Source organism: Staurois parvus, unplaced genomic scaffold (assembly GCF_062004578.1).
Source record: "Staurois parvus isolate SC_StPar_1 unplaced genomic scaffold, SC_StPar_1.0 ptg000154l, whole genome shotgun sequence".
NCBI lineage: Eukaryota > Metazoa > Chordata > Amphibia > Anura > Ranidae > Staurois > Staurois parvus.
This window is the reverse complement of record NW_028317950.1, coordinates 4,826,237-4,845,467: the sequence shown is the minus strand read 5'-3', so window position 1 is coordinate 4,845,467 and position 19,231 is coordinate 4,826,237. Positions and strand designations below refer to the sequence as shown.

The 19,231-nt window shown below is 44.1% G+C and overlaps 1 protein-coding gene across 3 annotated transcripts in view; it reads right to left on the bottom strand.

Annotated features, from left to right (window-relative positions):
* The window catches only part of PLXNB3 (plexin B3), a 145,202-nt gene that overhangs the window by 60,227 nt on the left and 65,744 nt on the right, over nt 1-19,231 (bottom strand). For all 3 annotated transcript variants that reach the window (XM_089674947.1, XM_089674948.1, XM_089674946.1), the window contains 6 exons: nt 16,677-17,729; nt 15,406-15,585; nt 13,859-13,984; nt 4,753-4,853; nt 1,287-1,419; nt 877-1,033 (listed from right to left, as the gene is read on the bottom strand). In XM_089674947.1, the coding sequence (XP_089531073.1) occupies nt 877-1,033; nt 1,287-1,419; nt 4,753-4,853; nt 13,859-13,984; nt 15,406-15,585; nt 16,677-17,720 (1,741 nt within the window). In that variant the 5' untranslated portion in view covers nt 17,721-17,729. The remainder of the gene's footprint in view (nt 1-876; nt 1,034-1,286; nt 1,420-4,752; nt 4,854-13,858; nt 13,985-15,405; nt 15,586-16,676; nt 17,730-19,231) is intronic.

Here is a 19,231-nt window from a genome sequence, read left to right as displayed (position 1 = left end):
AGGAGGCAACAAAGGTGCCAGGATCAAAAGCTCAAGTGAACCTTGCTCAGAGCTAGCTACAGAACCACACCACCAGTGATCCTCTCTTGAGAGGCTCCATCTCACTCACTGGGTTGGGTCTGAAGGAAGCTGGAATGAGGCAGCTGTTCTGGGGACTTGTGAGTAGTGACTTTAGGGTGATCCCTAAGACTGTGTGCTGGACTCTGTGCATCAGTGTGCAACTATTGGTATCCAGTGCAGTTACCAGAAGCCACTCTCAATCAGGGTTCCTCCAGAACTTGCTAGGGGTTCCATGAACTATGGCTGATTTTCCTCTCATTTAATGGTGCCTGCACAGCTCTGGGGTCAATGCCATCAGGAAGAGCCAGCTGCAGGACACCAGTGATCTTTTTAGCTGTCTGTAAGAATGGTATTCGGACAGATTTTTTTTTATCACTGACCACCAGATCTTGGTTTCCCCAAGATCTAAAAATTATATTTGGGTTACTCTGGGGCAAAAAAGCTGAGAAAGATCAAATATTTAGGAAAATATAATGAATTTGCATGTTGCAGTAACAGCAACACTCCATTCTGCTCCTAAAATGCTCACTGTATCTTGATCCTCCAGTGATTATCAGGTGCCCGCTCAAGGGAAGGTCCCTAGTCCACAACCATTTGGAAGGAAGGAATGAAAGGGGCTTGTGTACTGAATACATCATAGTGCTTGAAAAATGTATTCCAATAACATGTGTTCACAGCATGATATCCCACCTGTCAACCACCCTCTGATGGGGAATTAAAGCAAACCTGTTACTTTGGACTATATGGGCAATGCACAGCTTTGCTTCAAGTCACACAAAATCTATCAGGTGTACTTCAGTCTACTTCTTGACTTACCTTTCCCTGGAGGATTGGACGGCAGCTCTTTTGGGGGTGGAGAACTGCATATGACCTGGTTGCTATACACCCGGGCAGTACTGGATGACGCATTAAAGACACATTTCCAACTGTCTTCTTCTGCGATGGCTGGAAGCTGCATAACTGTCATGGAAATCTAATGGGAAAAGATGGGAGATATTACTCTATAGGATTGTATGTGCCTTAGCATATCACTAGCAACCCTGCTAGGATCTGCTTCAACTCAAAACTATACTCAGCATAAGGAATTCCTGGACATATAGTGTCCTCTATGGCTAAATGCTGTTTAGCTCCTGGATGGGACCATTCATTCCTAACATATACACAGTAATTGGGGATATGGCCACCATAAAACCATGGCTAGCCACATTCTGCTCTCCATCATATACCTCCGTCTGCTGCTGCCGACTCTGATTGGCTGGTGAGAGATCCTGGATGGTCACACAGTGAATCTGATCATCAAAGCTCCACAGCCAATGGTTATTCTTATCGCTGTTCTCACATTGTTGCTTCTCTGTGCACCTGTAAATCAGAAAGAATGGGAATTAGGAAAGAAAAAACTATTCTGTACGCCATAATGTACAACCATGTGCAAGAGCCCTTAAGCTCAATAGAAGGTAAATCCAACCCATTTCAGGGATCACAATTCCTACTTCATCGTTGCTAAAATTTTTAAGATCTCTAATCTGTTATAAGCAACCAAAAATGCGTCGGATGACCTAATTGTCTGTTATCAAGATTAATAAATCTTTACTGAACCAGTTAAAGACTTGTGGCACTCCCATCCTTGCGTGGTGGCTGACTGACCTCTCCATTTGATGGTGCCTGCATATTCCCAGGACCATTGTTATTTCGCTAAACCAGCAACGTGACACAATATATATTCATGGCTGTCTGTAAGTGAGGCATTCGGACCATCACTGTAAGGGTTGCATTCTTCCTACTGACCACCATTGGAGCATTTTACAACTGACTCCTGATAACTTGAAAAGGTTCCCCATGATCTGACAATTTGATTTCTTTTAGGGATTCCTCTTTGTAGGGAATGTTGAAAAAGTCTGGCCTAGTGAGTCACTTAGCTAGAACATGCATGCATCATGAGATTCAGACATTTCATATGTCAATGGCTACACTCCTGTTCCTGATCAGTGAATCACAAGGTGGTAAAGCTGGGTGATGACCCCAGATTCTGCCTTCTTGAAAAGCAATGGCAGCTTCCATGCTTCTATTCTTGTTTCAAAAGTTTATCACACTCTGGTTAATCCTTACATAGCCTGAACTTTGCAATCAATAATAAGTAACATAATCCACCATTCTTCATGGTGGACACTGCTTCAATTAAACACTGTAAATCCATTTCCTTAAAGATGAGAAGCCCCATTCATAGCAAACAATGACAATTACAGGTGACAAACTTCCATCATCACCTGATGTAAAACATCATTTTACAGCATGTGTAAATGTAATGGTGATGCATTACTAGATAATAAAAAGGAGTTGTGTTATGTAAAACATGACTGACAACATGAATTTCCAAAGGGTTAAATTGTTAGTCCACTGAAAAAATTATATTTAAGCTGAGTCAGCCCCTGGCTTCCTTATATGTCTTTGTTACTATAAATGTGAGATCTTCTCATCCTGACTTTGTTCCTGTGCACCTTGCAGTTTTGTGAGTTCCAGCTCCTGTTACATTTTCCATAAATACAGATTAAATCAGTGTATCAACCGGGGTGCTGTGTTACCCTAAGGTGCCATTGGATTTGTCAGGTGTACCAGAGGATCACGGTTGCCCACACACCTGCACATCTCAAGCATTAGACATTGCATTACAGACAAAGGCACAGAGCCAATAAGAGTGGCCCTGTGCCTTTGATACCCAAAGAGATCACAAATGTAAACACAGCTTGAATTTACTATTGAGAGCCTTCCCTCACTCCGCTGGCAGTGCTTCCTACTGATCCTGCAAGTAAAACTTCTCTCAGTGACCAACAATGAAAGGGGGTACACAGACCACCAATGTAAGGGAGCAAGGACACTGACAACCAATGTAAAGGGTACAGCATTGACCACCAATGTAAGGGGAACAGCACTGACCGCCATGCAGGAGGGTAGAGACACTGACATCAATTTAAGGGGCACAACGATCACCACCAAAGTAGGGGGGACAACACTGACCATTAAAGTAAAGGGGCAGAGGCATTGACCATCAATTTAAGGGGTGCAACAATCACCAATAATATGAAGTTCACAACACTGACCACCAATGTGGTGGGCTCAACATTCACCACCAATGTAAGGGGCACAACACTGATCACCAATGTAAGTGGCCAAGTACTGACCATAAATGTAGGGGGCACAACAGTTACCAACAATATAAGGGGTACAACACTGACCACCAATGTAGGGGGCACAACAATGACCACCAATGTAGGGGGCACAACAATGACCACCAATGTAGGGGGCACAACAATGACCACCAATGTAGGGGGCACAACACTGATCACCAATGTAGGGGGCACAACACTGATCCCCAATAAAGGGGGCACAACACTTACCTAACCCCCAATATATGGGGTACAACACTGAAAACCAAAGTAGGGGGACAACACTTACCACCCATATAATGGGTATAACACTGATCACCAATGTAGGGGGCACAAAAATAACCACCAATGTAAGGGGCACAGCACTGACCACCAAAGAAGGGGGCAGAAACAATGATCACCAATGTAACGGGCACAACTCTGATCACCAGTGTAAGGGGTGGACAGAGCACATGAGCAGTATTAGATTAGGTGCTGCTGCCTTTTATGTTGCAACATTTGTCTCAGGTTTCCCATTGCCCAAGGCTCAGATTTGCCATTAATGATTACATTTATGTTTTTACATTTTAGACTGGCGCGCCTCAAGATTTTTCATTTTTCGTTGTAAAAGCTACCATCACTAAAAAAAAAGGTTGAGAAACGCAGAGTTAACTGTCCAGCAAGGACAGTGGCAACCCATGGTCATAGTGGGTGTGCACAGGGGCGGACTGACCATTTGGAAACTCGGGCACTGCCCGAGGGCCCGGGGTCAGTAGGGGGCCCCATGAGATGCCCCTGGTACCTTTTTCATAGGCTTTTTTGAGTTTGGGCAAGGACACAGGGGCCCCATGATCCCCTATTGCCCGGGGGCTCCATGAGTTGTCAGTCCGCCCCTGGGTGTGCAGACCCAAAATTGAAGTGCTGAGTTCTCACCAATAAAGTCCCCAAGAGATGTTTAGTAACTTCTAACAACCATTATAGATGGATAAGAATTACCTAGTCCCTGGTCTTGTTCTTCAAACTTTCTGTATGCATTTGTACTTCATTGTACGCCTGCATCGTAGTAAAATTTGTTCTGTTTATGTCTGGAAATGTAAACGTATATCCCAGTGCCTTTAATTAATTTGCACTTCAATAAAGTTTTTTGAAAGGAAAAAAATTGTGAAGCATGCCTGCATTTTGATGCATCACAAAAAAAACGTGTTACAAAAGGCCAGCTATGTGTTGCAACATACTATTGTACATAGAGTTAAATGAAGGATTTTTTGTTAACTTTAAATATAAGAAGTAGACACTGTAAACCATAGGAACAACACATCACAGCATGCAAAATGTAAACCAGAGTGCACCATAATGTACACCTGTGGTGTGACAGGGCCCCTAACGGATGACTTCCCTTTCTCTGGAACCAGTCAGATCCAAAATGGTAAAATCTGACATACTTGTCTCAAATCTTCGTAAAGGCAAGCCTTACTTTCTTTGCACACTCAAGAACCAGTAACTGTTATATAGAACACAAATACATTAGATACACCAAGGATCAGTCACTTACCTTCCTTGCAGTACACACCATCCACAGAAAGGGTCTTTAGCGCGTACACATTCATCACATGTAGATGAGTGAGAACATTCTGCAACTGGAAGCTTGGAAACCTGAAAAAGAATAAAAAAAATGTGAGAAATCTCCATCACCACTGATGGCCCATAAAAACCTACAAAATACACACAAAGATGAAAAAAGGTAAATATTGATTGGTTTCCAGACAAGTGACAGGTACCCTACACATGCTTACAAGTGCTGGTATTGAGCTAGTTAGGTTTTCCAGGCGGGAAGAGGTTAGGCAAGGCTCTGCATTTTCCGGGGCATTTCTGGACTCTGCCCTCCACCCTGAGCTATTAATATGAAGGTTCTGTTCTGGAGCTCTCTGCTGTGGCCTGCATGGGAAGAAGTCAGGAGGCACAGGATGAAGATGTAACCACCAGCAATGTACGGAGCACCATAAAGGGAAGTCACCTTGGCCAGGACTCTCCCACACTATAGACTCCTACCTTTGGGAAGGTATGCATTGGGCAGCATGGACCTAGTCAGTAAGGGAAGAACTGTGTTGAATGTTCTTTGCACTGTTGGACTGTTTTTCTGAATATGTTCAGTAAACCTCAAGAACCGTTCCATGCCTGGTCTGAAGTTATTGCAAAGGGGTTCATGGCGGTAAATGGCATATCTAAAAGAACAGGGCCAGTTACATACACGTGGGGTGAAGAGGAGAACACGTACTTGCTAAGGGTAACCAACACTCCAGGGATGAAATGGCAGCCAGACAGGAAGAACAGTACCGGCAGGGGTGACGGATTCTCTGTGTAGCGAGGGGATCGGTTCACCAATTTCCTCCCTAGCGGTCAGTGCCCTAGTCAACTGAGACCAAACGTGCGTGGTGGAGACCTCAGGGACCTAGCAGCCACAGGTAAGGGAACAGTTAACTGAGACAAAACATGCATGCAGGAGGTTTGCACTGTTATTTGGCCGGACCCGTACTCTATCACTGGGAGTGGGGTGATAGGAAGGCTGAACTGGTGGAATGGGACACAAGCTCAGCAATGTTCCATTGTGAATGTCACATTCCATAAGACCAGGGGTGCATATCATGGACAGTAGTTGATATAACAAAGCCCCAAGTAAAGTATGGTTGCTCCAGGTGTACGACTCACTTCTAATCCAGGATGCCACCTTAATGTTACGTTCACAAGAATATAACCCCACCTTGTCCCGAGTATTAGTGAGCACGTGCACGAGATAGAGAAAGCCCCACGTACAGGGCAAGTTGGTCCAGCTCACACACAGGTAGGTTAAGTGTGAGAAACAATGAACAAAGATTCCCCTGAAATACTGGGCCATGGTGTTTTTGGCAGTGTACAATAAAACTAGACATATCTTTTATTTTGGAGTGAGACATGAATGTAGCAAAACATTTAAACAATTACTTTGGCTCACACCTAAAGAAAACCATTGGCCATACATGAATGACATCTCTTCTTTGTAAAAACTCTACTGAACTAACCAAGAATGGGATATGACTAAGCTCATGAGGGTGAAAGGTGTTGGAGGAGCCATCTTCAAGTGTGGGCATCGGCCTGTTCTTGGCTAATTCAATAAAGTATCTACAAAGAATTAATGTCAGTATGTGTCTGTTTCTTTTCCCTGAATGAGAGTGCATAAAGTGAGGGCCAACACTTGAGACCCTCAAGGCTGGAAGGAGATTTAGGAGTTTAGAACAGTGACAGCTTTGTTTTAAATTTACTATAAATGCAGTAAAAAATAAAAAAGTCAATTTCTACCTTGCCAATTTGCTGCATTAACCACAATCTGGACCCTCCCTATACAGCAAGGTCTTTTTCTTTGTGTTTTCATTGCCAGTTAAAATGGCCAATATAAAATGTATGTAAACACAATAGAACAGGTGGTGCTTCATGTCAGTTCAAGCCCTTTAAATTTGCATGTGCGAAGCTGTAATAAAATATTCAGCTTGGTGACCTGTCTAGAAGGAGGGGTGGGGGGGGGCTGAAGCACGGGGTCACATCTTCATGAAATATGTATTCACCCTCACGCATGAAATCTCCAGGAAAGAGACGCTCACTGGCAAATAGATAGGAACTTCAACGAAACCATATCCTTTGTATGCAATATCAAATTACTACAGCTTTCCAAAAGTATATTTCAGAGCAGGGGCGGACTGACAACTCATAGGGCCCCCGGGCAATAGGAGATCATGGGGCCCCTGTGTCTTTGCTCAAACTCAAAAAAGCCTATGAAAAAGGTACCAGGGCATCTCATGGGGCCCCCTACTGACCCCAGGCCCTTGGGCAGTGCCCGGGTTTCCAAATGGTCAGTCCGACCCTGTTTCAGAGTGATGGATCTTCCCACCTGACAGTTTAATCTTCATTTCCTTCTTCTGCTCACATTCCAAATATTGTACAGACATGCCGATACCTGATGGAACATACAGTATATGGAGCATACTGTCCTCTGTTTTATGCGCCACGTGGAACATAATTCCTGTTAAAAGATTTTCTGCCCTAACAAGACCAAATTGGTTATTCTCAATCTGATTGGCGTCGCAGAACTGCCTATAGCACATTCAGAAGAACCAATCCAAATGTTAGGTTATCAAGAATCTTAATATTCAGCCTAAAATTATTATAACTGCACAGTCTGATCTATATGTAAGTCAATTTCCAGTATATATATATATATACATACACACACATTTATATATATATATATATATATATATATATATATATATATATATATATATATATATATATATTTATTTATTTATTTAATTAATTAATTAAAAATGTTGCCACCCTCTCTATGGGCCAAGGCTGCCCCTTAGTCCTCCCCACTGGTCCAGTGGCAGTCCTCTGTGACCCCGGGGTATCAAGGATCACCCTCCATCCCCCTTGTAGGACCTTCTCTCCATCCATTGCAACAGGATTCGGACATGTTTGTGTGGAATCTGTTCATTTTTAAAATAGCTAACTGTACATGTCCAGCTTAAGCCTTACACTTTGGGACAGTGTCACACGGCATAATTCACCTAAAATCTAAAAGTTGAGGTTGTCAGCCTGGTGACCCAAATCGCCACTCCAATACCCATAGGACATTGTAACCATTGTCCAGTACATCTAAATTCCTTGCCAGCATTCAAGCCCTGAAGAAGGAGGTGGCATGCTGAGCCCCTGAAATGCTTTGGCTTTAGATGATATAGTTCATCTAATCTTACCTTGGAAAATATTAGTGTCTGGATAATTACATTTCAAGATAGAGCTTCAGGAGCTTCAGTCACAGATTCCCTTCCCCTTATACACATTGAAAATGTTGGACGAATTATTGTTTTTTTGCATGCTAATGTCATATCAAAAGTGAAGAGGTTACTAAGGTTACAACAAAATAAAAATTCGGAAGTCATCTAATGTACAGTATTTGTAATGTATTTTCAAATGAAAACTGTACTGATTAAATGAAAATTGTACGATCTGGTATTGTACAACAAAATTTTTCGTGATTGTCCCTTCAATTAATTTCAGACGATTGCTGTGTACTAATGATCAGATTATCGTATGATTGCTTTGAAAGCGACATTTTTCGTATAAATTTTCTGATCGTGTATACAGGGCTTTACAAATCCAAAGGGCCAGTGGAAGTCTTTACGAATGGAAAAACTCCCAGCCCTAAGAATTCAAGTGCCTCTATACTCCCCAAGAACATGCTGCCATGCCAAGCTGCCATGTCAGCTTCATAGCTATAAGGTACAGGACCCCAATGTAAAATATAAGCTCTTCCCACTTAATATATCCTTATCTGCAGATATGCATATAGCACAGTGACTAAGTGGTTAGCACTTCCACCTAGCAGCACTAGGGTCGTCAGTTCCAATCTCAACCATAACACAACCTGCATGGAGTTTGAATGTTCTCCCTGTGCCTGTATGGGTTTCCTCCGGGTACTCCGGTTTCTTCCCACACTCCAAAGACATGCTGGTAAGTTAATTGGCTCCTGACTAAATTGGCCCAAATATGTGTGAATGTACGTGAGTTAGGGACCTTAGATTGTAAGCTCCTTGAGGGTTAGGGAGTGATGTGAATGTACAATATATGTGAGTTAAGCATTGCGTAAATGGATGGTGCTATACAAGTACCTATAGTTAATAAATAAGCAGTATGTGCACTGGTAGCATTGATGTAAGGAATCCTTCACCTCCTCAGCTAGCCCTGTGAGTTTACGTTGACTGTAGTTGCGTCCATCTGATTGATTCCACACAATGTTTGAAATTTGAGGAGTGAATACCAGGATCAAATAACAGAGATCTATAGTTGTCTACATTCTTTCTAACCATATGGCTCAATTATGTGACAGTGTTATGCAGCCTCAGGAGCTGGGATATGGTATACAATCTCCTAGATTGTAAGTTTGAAAGAGCAGGGCCCTCGAACCCCTCATGTATTGTTTTGTTACTGTACTGTCTCATGTACTGTCCCCCAGTATAATGTACAGCGCTGAGCAAACCTTTTGGCGCTATATAAATACTCGCTATATAAATACTCGCTATATAAATACTGTATAATACTAATATGTGATCAATATGTAGCTGAACCAGAACCAAAACACACATTGTTGAGAGTCCAAAGGTATGTTATTGGTTCCATAAAGAACAGGAAAACAATAAAATGTTCAACATATTTTGAGGGCCAAAACACCCCCTTTCATCAGAGCTTAGCAATTATCACAGTTGGACTCAGTAACAGCTAGGTCAGTGGGTGCCAGGGGCGAACTGACAAGTCATGGGGCCCTCAGGCAATAGGGGATCATGGGGCCCCAGTGTCCTTGCCCAAACTCAAAAAAGCCTATGAAAAAGGTACCAGGGGCATCTCATGGGGCCGCCTACTGACCCCAGGTCCTTGGGCAGTGCTCGAGTTTCCAAATGGTCAGTCTGCCCCTTGACGCGGCACCCATTCACTGCTTATTCTTCTGCCTCTGATAGAATTACCTACTGTAGCTCTTAAGGATACAGCAAGAATTGCTAAAGCCCTGATGAAGAGGGAAGTTTTTAGCCCATGAAACGTGTTCGCTTCTTTTCCCCCTCTTCCCTCGAAGAACCAATAAAGTGCTTTCAGACTCTTGGCAACAACTGTTTTTCATGCTTTCTGGTTAAACTACACATGGACGTCTCAAGTTGAGTGACCCTCATATCTGGGGGGGACCCTGAACTTGTAGATTGTTGCCTTACCTAGACCATGGAAATGTTTGGCGGCACTGTGCCAAATTATGTCAGGGCAGGAAGAGCAGAGATGAAGAGTGTGTTGACCAAGAACTGTTCAATAATGCTTCTGCTACAGTGAAATCATTAAAAGGCTGAATTTGTAGACTCTTTTCTTCTGGAGGTGGGCTTCAGGCTTGGAGAATGAAAGTGAGTGAAGATAGCAATAAATCCACTTATGGTGTGTGTACCCTATCTTGTTCCTGAGCAGGAGGACGGTGGGGGTGGTGGCGCTTGGCCAGCAAGGAAGGAATCAGGGCCCTGCTTACAATCTAGCTCAGACTTGGACCACCTCATCTACTAGTAAAGCATTCATATTCAGCACCTCACACCCACCTCCACTTGGAGTATGTGTGGTCCCGCAGTCAACAGAAGAGCAAGTGTCAGATTTAGGGTAACCTCTAGCTTCTAACATTTTCCTGAAGTGTCACAGTCAGGCAAAGTAATGCCAATAGGGCTGCTGTAAGAAACCATGGGGCCCCATACAGCCAATCTGACAGCCCCCCTCCCCCAAAAAAAACAAACAAAAAAAAAAAAACAACACAGTTTACTATGCTTCAGTTCTAAATGAACTCACTGAGTGATCAATACGAATCACTCATTGTGTTCATTCAGGAAAGGAAGAAAATGAAGGGGCTGGTAAATGTGACATATTTACAGGACCCTTCCCCCACTCTCCATCCTGAAGGATCTTATGGTGTGCTTGCAGCTGCCGGTGAGAAGGAGAGGAAGGAAGCTGGAAGCACTGCAGGGGTGGGGCACACAGGGGGGCCTGGGTAGCAGGGGGAAATGTATGGTTCACAAGGAGGGTGTTGGGTGCACCAGATGGGCAATTACTGGAACTGGTCCCCTGTATGGCTCTCTGCAGCAGCTGAAAGCCAGCAAGAGGGAGAGGAGAAGAAGCCATCTTTCAGCTGCTGCAGAGAGGCATACAGGGGATCGGTTCCAGTAATTGCCCCTCCCGATGTGCCGGGCACCTTCCCTGCCTACGTCCGATTCACCCAGCTGCCTGGGCCCTGTACAGGACGACTGGTGGTACCCCCTTATCCTGGTCCTGAATGCCAATATAAATATTTCATTAGTACACTTACTTGATTCTATTTACAGTCAGAACATGCAGATCGTTGCCTAATTGTGACTTGCTCTCTTCTAGGCCCTAGGGAACCCTAATCATAACCACATAATCCGTGACCAGACATACAATTACAGCAGCTAGCAATTTACACTTCAGGCACACATACCAAGCACGTGCAGAAAATCATATACTCCAGGTGCACATACCAACCAGATAAGTACCAGGTAAGGGTAAAGAAGCCCAATATATCATTTTCCTCCAACCCAAGAATTAAGCTGGATACAGATATATGGTGTGTGAGGACACAAGGTTGTAATAAACCTCAGCCATACAAATAGAGCAGCCACTTACTCCAAGATATAATTATGTGGTCTGACTGGTTCCATCATGAAAGTACCATTTACTGGTTTATTACATGTGCTATTAACAAGACCATCCATTTCCACAAAATATTCCTATTATATTTTATATGCATTTAACATACTTTAAACCTATTATTTACCTGTAAAAGCCTCCATTGTGTAGGCACCCAAAAACCTTGAAAGTGCTGTTGGGTGCCGCCAGCTTGAATGTGATTATCTACGGCCCCAGCAAACTCATAGCTGTCATTTAGGGTGGTAAAGTGTAGTATGGTCCAACCAGGGGCAGACTGACCATTTGGAAACTCGGGCACTGCCCGAGGGCCCGGGGTCAGTAGGGGGCCCCATGAGATGCCCCTGGTACCTTTTTCATAGGGTTTTTTGAGTTTGGGCAAGGACACAGGCGCCCCATGATCCCCTATTGCCCGGGAGCCCCATGAGTTGTCAGTCCGCCCCTGGGCCCAACGCTCCTCCCCTGGCAGCTACAGATAAGCTATGTAAGGCCTGGATTCTTTCTTAGATACACAGAATATAACTGGTTACTAACATTTATAGGTAAAGTTGATCCAGGGAATATTCGATTGCCTCTCGGGGGATCAGGAAGGATTTTTTTCCCCTGCAGGAGCAAATTGGTTCATGCTTTGTGGGATTTTTTTTTTCCTTCCTCTGGATCAACCGTGGGTGTAGGATTATAACTTTTTTTTTTTTTATGGTTGAACTGGATGGACTTTTGTCTTTTTTCAGCCAGACTAACTAAGTAACTATATATCTGGTCTCCCCGGACTTTGCATTCACTATATCTGGTCTCCCCAGACCCTGTAATCACTATATCCGGTCTCCCCAGACCCTGTAATCACTATATCCGGTCTCCCCAGACCCTGTAATCACTATATCCGGTCTCCACAGACCCTGTAATCACTATATCCGGTCTCCCCGGACCCTGCATTCACTATATCCGGTCTCCCCGGACCCTGCATTCACTATATCCGGTCTCCCCGGACCCTGCATTCACTATATCCGGTCTCCCCGGACCCTGCATTCACTATATCCGGTCTCCCCGGACTCTGCATTCACTATATCCGGTCTCCCCGGACCCTGTAATCACTATATCTGGTCTCCCCGGACCCTGTAATCACTATATCCGTAACTATGTAAGGAAATAAAGAGAGAGTCAGAGAAGCTGGGCCAGCACAGATAACAGTTAGACCCTCCCAGAAGAGGAGATGACTATGACGTACAAGGAGGGAGAGGGACTGCACTACGCAATGGACTGTCCTGGATTTTAAAGGCACCTCACAATTGAAAAAAAACAATTTACTGAAAAAGAAGTAAGCATTGAAAATAATGAGTAATTTACCTTCAATCTAGAGAACTCCTGCAGGTACTTTTTTCTGCCACTAGGTGTTCTAAGTCTGATAACCAGCATTATTTAACCTGCTTCCTCTGAGCCCAGGTCATTCTGTACCCACCCCCAGCCCATGACGGAACAGTAAAACAAGAAGCAGCATAGTAATAAGCTCATCTCTCTGTCACTCTGCTCTCTCCTCCTATCAGCATGCTTCTTGAAGGACCCCAGCTACGAGGAAAGATTAAAGTGGTAGTACACTGAATTTTATTTTAAAAATTACTGGCAGACAGGACAGTTATGACAGAAGAGACCCTCTGGGTTTCTTCTGTCCTAAAAGCTCCCTTCTGCCTGTCAACCATCATGTGCATATGCGCAACTAAGTGTAGAGTCACGGCCCCTGATCTGTACCGTGGCAATGTGACTCCCACGCACATGCGCTCTAGTGACGTTATTGTGACCTGGCCATGCAAGTGGCCGAAAGCACTGTTCCCAGAAGGAGGACCGGGCAAAAATAGAAGCAGCAGGGATCGATTACACTGCAGCGCTGGAGAGTTTCTTTGGCAGGTAAGTCTGCCATAATGTGCTAGTATGCTATGCATACAAGCCAGGGGTGGACTGACAACTCAGGGGGCCCCCAGGCAATAGGAAATCATGGGGCCCCTGTGTCCTTGCCCACACTCAAAACAAACCCAAAAAAGCCTATGAAAGGTATCAGGGGCATCTCATGGGGCCCCTACTGAACCCAGGCCCTCGAGCAGTGCCCGAGAGCCTAAATGGTCAGTCCGCCTCTGACACTAGCACATTATGGCATAACCCACCTGCCCCCCTTCCCCAAAAGAAAAACAAAAACGTTATAGTGGACTTAATTACCACTTTAACTGAAATAAATGTATTTTTCCTTGAGAAGAGGCGATCAATGTAATAATTTTTTTTTTTTTGGTTTAGAAACACTCTGTCTGGTGCCAATCAGTGGCACCACTAGAAAACCATGGTGCACTTATGGTGTACATGGGGATTGGTAATTTTTCAAGTTCCATAGCTGAGCTGAAGTCTCTTACCTGAAACTCAGTCATTACATACAAGTTCTTCTCTTCTCTGTCCAATATGAGGTCAGGACTGACAGGAGATCCAGGAGCCAGAGTCAGAGCGCTGTAGTTCTGTCCAGATCCGGATGACACAAATACCTACAATGAGACATACAGGTTAAAGAATCAGCAATTTCCCAGGAAAGTCATTCATTATACAGCTTTTTGGAGTAGTTGATTTGGTAATGAGATATTTCTTGGTGTCAGCATTACATTTTATTTACCAAACACTTTCATAGCAATACACTTTATTTACCAAACACTTTCATAGCATTACATTTTATTTACCAAACACTTTCATGTCATTTAAAGAGACCCCTTTGCTAGATCAATAATTTCTACAACAATTTTCTTCTTAGATTATATGTACATTTGACAAACTTTATACCCAGAGACTGCTGCTGGGTGCCCCCTTCTTGGATGTGATGTCAGCAGCCACAGCAGACTTCAAGTGACACTCAAGTGACACTCTATAGCAGTCATTCCTAACCAGGGTTCCTCTAGAGGTGTCTAGGGATTCCTTGAGCTTTGGCTAACTGACCTCCCATGTGATGGCACGTACATGGTTCTATGTCCAACACCACTTAGCAGAGCCATGGGCATTTTTACAACCACTGTAAGGGGAGCATTCTTCCCACTTACCACCACCAATTCAAGTGGCACTTTCCCAATGACCACCAATAATCTTAACAGGAATTCCCAGAGAATTGAAAATTATTGCAAGGGTTTCTCTGGGGTAAAAAGTTTGAGAAAGGATGCTCTATAGTCCCTTTTGCTCCTACCCAGGCTGCAGTTCCTGTATATAAGGGTGGCTATGCAAGTGCTACATAATTGCCTTGTAGGACCAGTGTATCCACCATCTTTGATGAGTTCTTCTACGATGTAGCATGCAATGGCACATGGAACCTCCTATCAGGTCAGTAAACTGCTTCGAACAGTGCCACCCACGGTATAGCTGATAATGGCATGCATGGGCAATGCAGAATGAAAGCACAAATTATACTTGGAAACATAGTCGTAGGCTTGTAGTGGACAGGACCATGATGATACATGCACTGTTCAAGCTTCTGAAACAAGGTATGGGGCTTCAGAGGTTTACAGGGCAGAGCGAAGTCCCATTCAAGTACAAACAGCCCTAGTCTACAAGTTTGAGCAGCCTAGGGATGAAATATTTGAAGAAGTCAGACTTATCAAAACGGTTCCTGGGAAGGAGATCCGTCCAAGGACCACTTTACATACTTTCCTGCCCTTTAAACACCACAGGAAGTGAGGGAATATCTCTAAAAAAGTTGTCTAGCTGTCACTAAACAAATGTCCCCATTGGACAATCTCCCCTCTATATCTGTTTAAGGGGAAACTCATATCTTTGGATCTTCCCCAACTTCTAGTGGAATTGATGTTGGAAACCAGGACAAACAGAATAAGTAAATCTCCACAGACATCAGTTAAATCCTGAATGGGGTTCTAACATTTCTCTACTCCATAGATTTTAGAGTGATTTTAGAGTGAAAGAAGGTCACCTTGTGGATATATCCCAAAGCATCTCCAAGAAAGACAACAGTGTTAGAGTCTATGGCTAGGGCTGTTACTGCTGTCAGGTTGGCATCATATGTAAGGAGAGGTGACACGGAGACAGGGACCCGGCTGGCTATCGGGCTGGGGGTGTGATCACCTCCACATGGAAAGAGAGTTGGTGAATCCTGGGAAGAAACAGAGAAACAAAAATTATTTGTGGTAGCAAACCTTTGATCTTATCAAGACATTTGTCATTACGGTCATGAGAGGTCCTGGATTACCTTGCTGCTTTTCCAACTAAAAAAGAGAAGGTTGGCTATCTTATAGGAAATCTTTACAAAATGTTCATTGCGCCTACGCAGGACTCTGCAAGATTTTGTCTTGAATTCCTCCTGAAATATGGCAGTGCACCTCCTGTGTCTTAACCAGGGGCGGACTGACCATTCAAGCACTCGGGCACTGCCCGAGGGCCCAGGGTCAGTAGGGGGCCCCATGAGATGCCCCTGGTACCTTTCATTGGCTTTTTCAGAGGCTTTTTTGGGTGTGGGTGAGGACACAGGGGCCCCATGATCCCCTATTTCCCCGGGGCCCCATGAGTTGTCAGTCCGCCCCCCCGTCTTAACCAATAGGGGCTCATGGGGCCCCTGTGTCCTTGCCCACACTCAAAAAAGCCTATAAAAAAGGTACCAGGGGCATTTCATGGGGCCCCCTACTGACCCCGGGCCCTCGGGCAGTGCTCGAGTGCTCGAATGGTCAGTCCGCCCCTGGTCTTAACCCTTATAGCTAATGACAAATGCTCTGAGATGGCTGCTTGGGCACTGCCATCTTGGGTGTGATGTCAGCAGCCAGAGAGCTTCTTAAGTGACACTCTAAAGTATTCCCCGTTGCTTCTCGGGGAAAAAAAAACAAAAAGAAAAATTTTTTTTTTTTTAGGAAGGTGAATGGTGGAGAAACTGGGCTAGCATAGAGAGTAATTACACCCCCCTAGAAGGGGAGAGGGCTATGACATGCAAGGAGAGAGGAGGTTGTCCTAGGGAATTGACTGTTCCTGGAGTAGTCACATTTTCTAGCCAGTTTAGGGGCACATTGGTAGCCTATAAAAAAAATGATTTATCTAAAGGAAAAACGCTGCAACTAAAGGTTTACAATACCTGATAATTATGTGCTTTTACCTGAATTTTGCAAAGTTGGTTAAAAGATAACTGACTTGCAACTAAATTCTTAACTCTCTAAGCTCTCTTTGGTTGTTTTATACGATTTACCCACAGACACATACCATAGGAAGGGAACCACATCTTGAATTCACTCCATACTCGATGCCAGCCTCTTCCTGTCCGCTTTCTCCTTTGCCGAGTTTTGTGTAGCAAAGGACTCGAGCAGCCATTATCCTTTCTTTTATGTCCTTCATCTTATAAGAACACAAAGCAGTCCGGCTGCTTGGATTTGGACTGGAACCTTGGCTAGCAGCAAATACCACAAAGAGTTCCTGGTTCTTAATCTCCAGGTGGGCAGCTTGTGCCAGGTTGTAGCCTCCTTGGCACACAAGGGGGACTTCCACATAGGAGTAGAGGTGGAGGTCTTGGCTGCACACACTGCTGAGGTAGGTTTTGTAGTCCATTTGGGATTTGGACCCACGGCGGTAAAACAAGAAGTAGACGTGCCCTTCGTTGGAGAACACACTGACAAACGTATTGTTGTAATCCGAAAAGTCTCCCACGACCAATTTGCCCAAACCTTCATTGGAGAAGACAGGTGACTTTGATAGTTGTCTTATGGTGATTGGTGGTATTCCACTCGACAGCTTAGATGTTAAACCACGGCCTACAAATAGATAATCAAGGCCTTGTGACGTCCTCTCTACTATTCCAACAGTAGTGACTTTGGGCTCATTGGCGGCCACAAACTGATTGTCACCAGGATCTATGGTTTGGTAAATTATACTGGAAATGTTGGCTAACCTCCTCTTTTCACAGATGCCCTGAAACACGTGACCACACGTTATTAACTCCCCACTATGGGTATTGACAGTTAGTAACTTGTTAGTGTTTTGGGTGGGAGCCGCGTGAGGGCAGTCTCTGTTCTCCTTGAAAGGTAGACAATCTGGGAAATCAGACACAGGGCCTGTGGAGACCTCTGCCAAAAGCAGGAGGCCAGGGGAGAGCTGGAAGATCCAGTTGACAGCCCCGATGTAGATTGAGCCCGAGCCAGGGTCATAAGCCATATGGTTGAAGGTGACATTGGGCCGGAGAAAATAAGGGAAAGAAGAAATCGATGAAGACAGGCAGAGGAAAATGAGCAGGGGCTGAGCTAGATCCAACATAACGATCAGCTAAAATGGAAAAAGAAAAATTATTAATTATCTTTCTCAGCTGAGACAACATGCTCCAAACCACACAGGGCAACCTTTACAAGAACTGGTATGACAATCTGATAACTCATCATTATTTCAGGAGAACAGGAAAAACACAAAATAGTATTCAAGTTCCTAAAAAAATGCCTAAAAAAAGTTTAGTAGTAATCATGAGGTCCATAATGTATAAACAGTGAATGAAATGCAGCAAGCCCTATTTAGCAAAAAACTGGTTTTCTTAAGCATATCCTATTTGCCATATTAAATGGTACATCAGACCAAAAAATAGGACAGTTCTGTAAATACTTATGCAGATCTATGCAGTTGTGAGCTTTAGAAATCCTCTTTATTAGACACAAAAGGTATTTCAACATTTTGGAAACCTGTAAAGCTTAACAGACATTACCATCTCTAAGGCACCTCTAAGTCAGGGATAAAAGTCATGTTGACTCACCCCAGTAACCTACAAGCACAGGAAGCTCTCACAACCCATTGTTCCTGGTTATGAGATCAGCCTTCGTGACAGGTCACAACATTGGTCCAGTGTATGCAGTGACTGTCTGGTCACATTTATTGTAGCCTATGCAAACCTAAGGAGTGTAGCTCCTAATAAAAAGAGATCCATCAACCTTTTGACAATGCTGATGTTGTTTTCCACTTCCCTACTACAAGTTCCAGGCTCCACTGTCAGTCATAAACCTCTGGTCTGCCAGGGATGTAATGGAGGGACTTCGGGACCTTGCGTATTGTAGGAGAAAAATTCTCAACCAGGGTTCCTTCAGAGGTTTGCTAGGAGTTTGAAGGTGTCTGCATAGTTCCAGGGCGAAGACAACTAGAAAGTCAGCAGCATGATACTAATTATCTCTTTAGCTGACTCTCAGCGTGGCATTATGACCCCCACAATAAGAGTTTCATTCTTCCTACTGACCACCAATCTAAGAATCATTTTTCCAACTGACCCCAATTAATAGGTTTTAGTTAAGGTTCCCCATGACTTGAAAATTTTAGGGGTTCATCTGGGGTAAAACGTTTAGGAAAAGCTGGTGTAGGACCTGGCTGGGTGACAACCAGGGGCGGACTGACAACTCATGGGGTCCCCGGGCAATGGGGGATCATGGGGCCCCGTGTCCTTGCCCAAACTCACAAAATCCTATGAAAAAGGTACCGGGGCATCTCATGGGGCCCCCTACTGACCCTGGGCCCTCGAGCAGTGCCCGAGTTTCCAAATGGTCAGTCCACCCCTGGTGACAACACTATCACACCATTGATAGCACACCAGACATAGTGTCGTCACCTCAAGAAACACTGGGAGCAAGCTGAAACTGGCAGATTTTAAAGGGATTTTGGACATTTAATGCAAGAAATAAAAAAAAAAAAAAAAAAGTTTAACTGTATTGTGCTAAACAAAAGTGAACCATTGAGTAAAGGCAGCCATAGATTTCCGATTTTCTTGCCGAATTATCGGCCGATGAAAAAAAAAA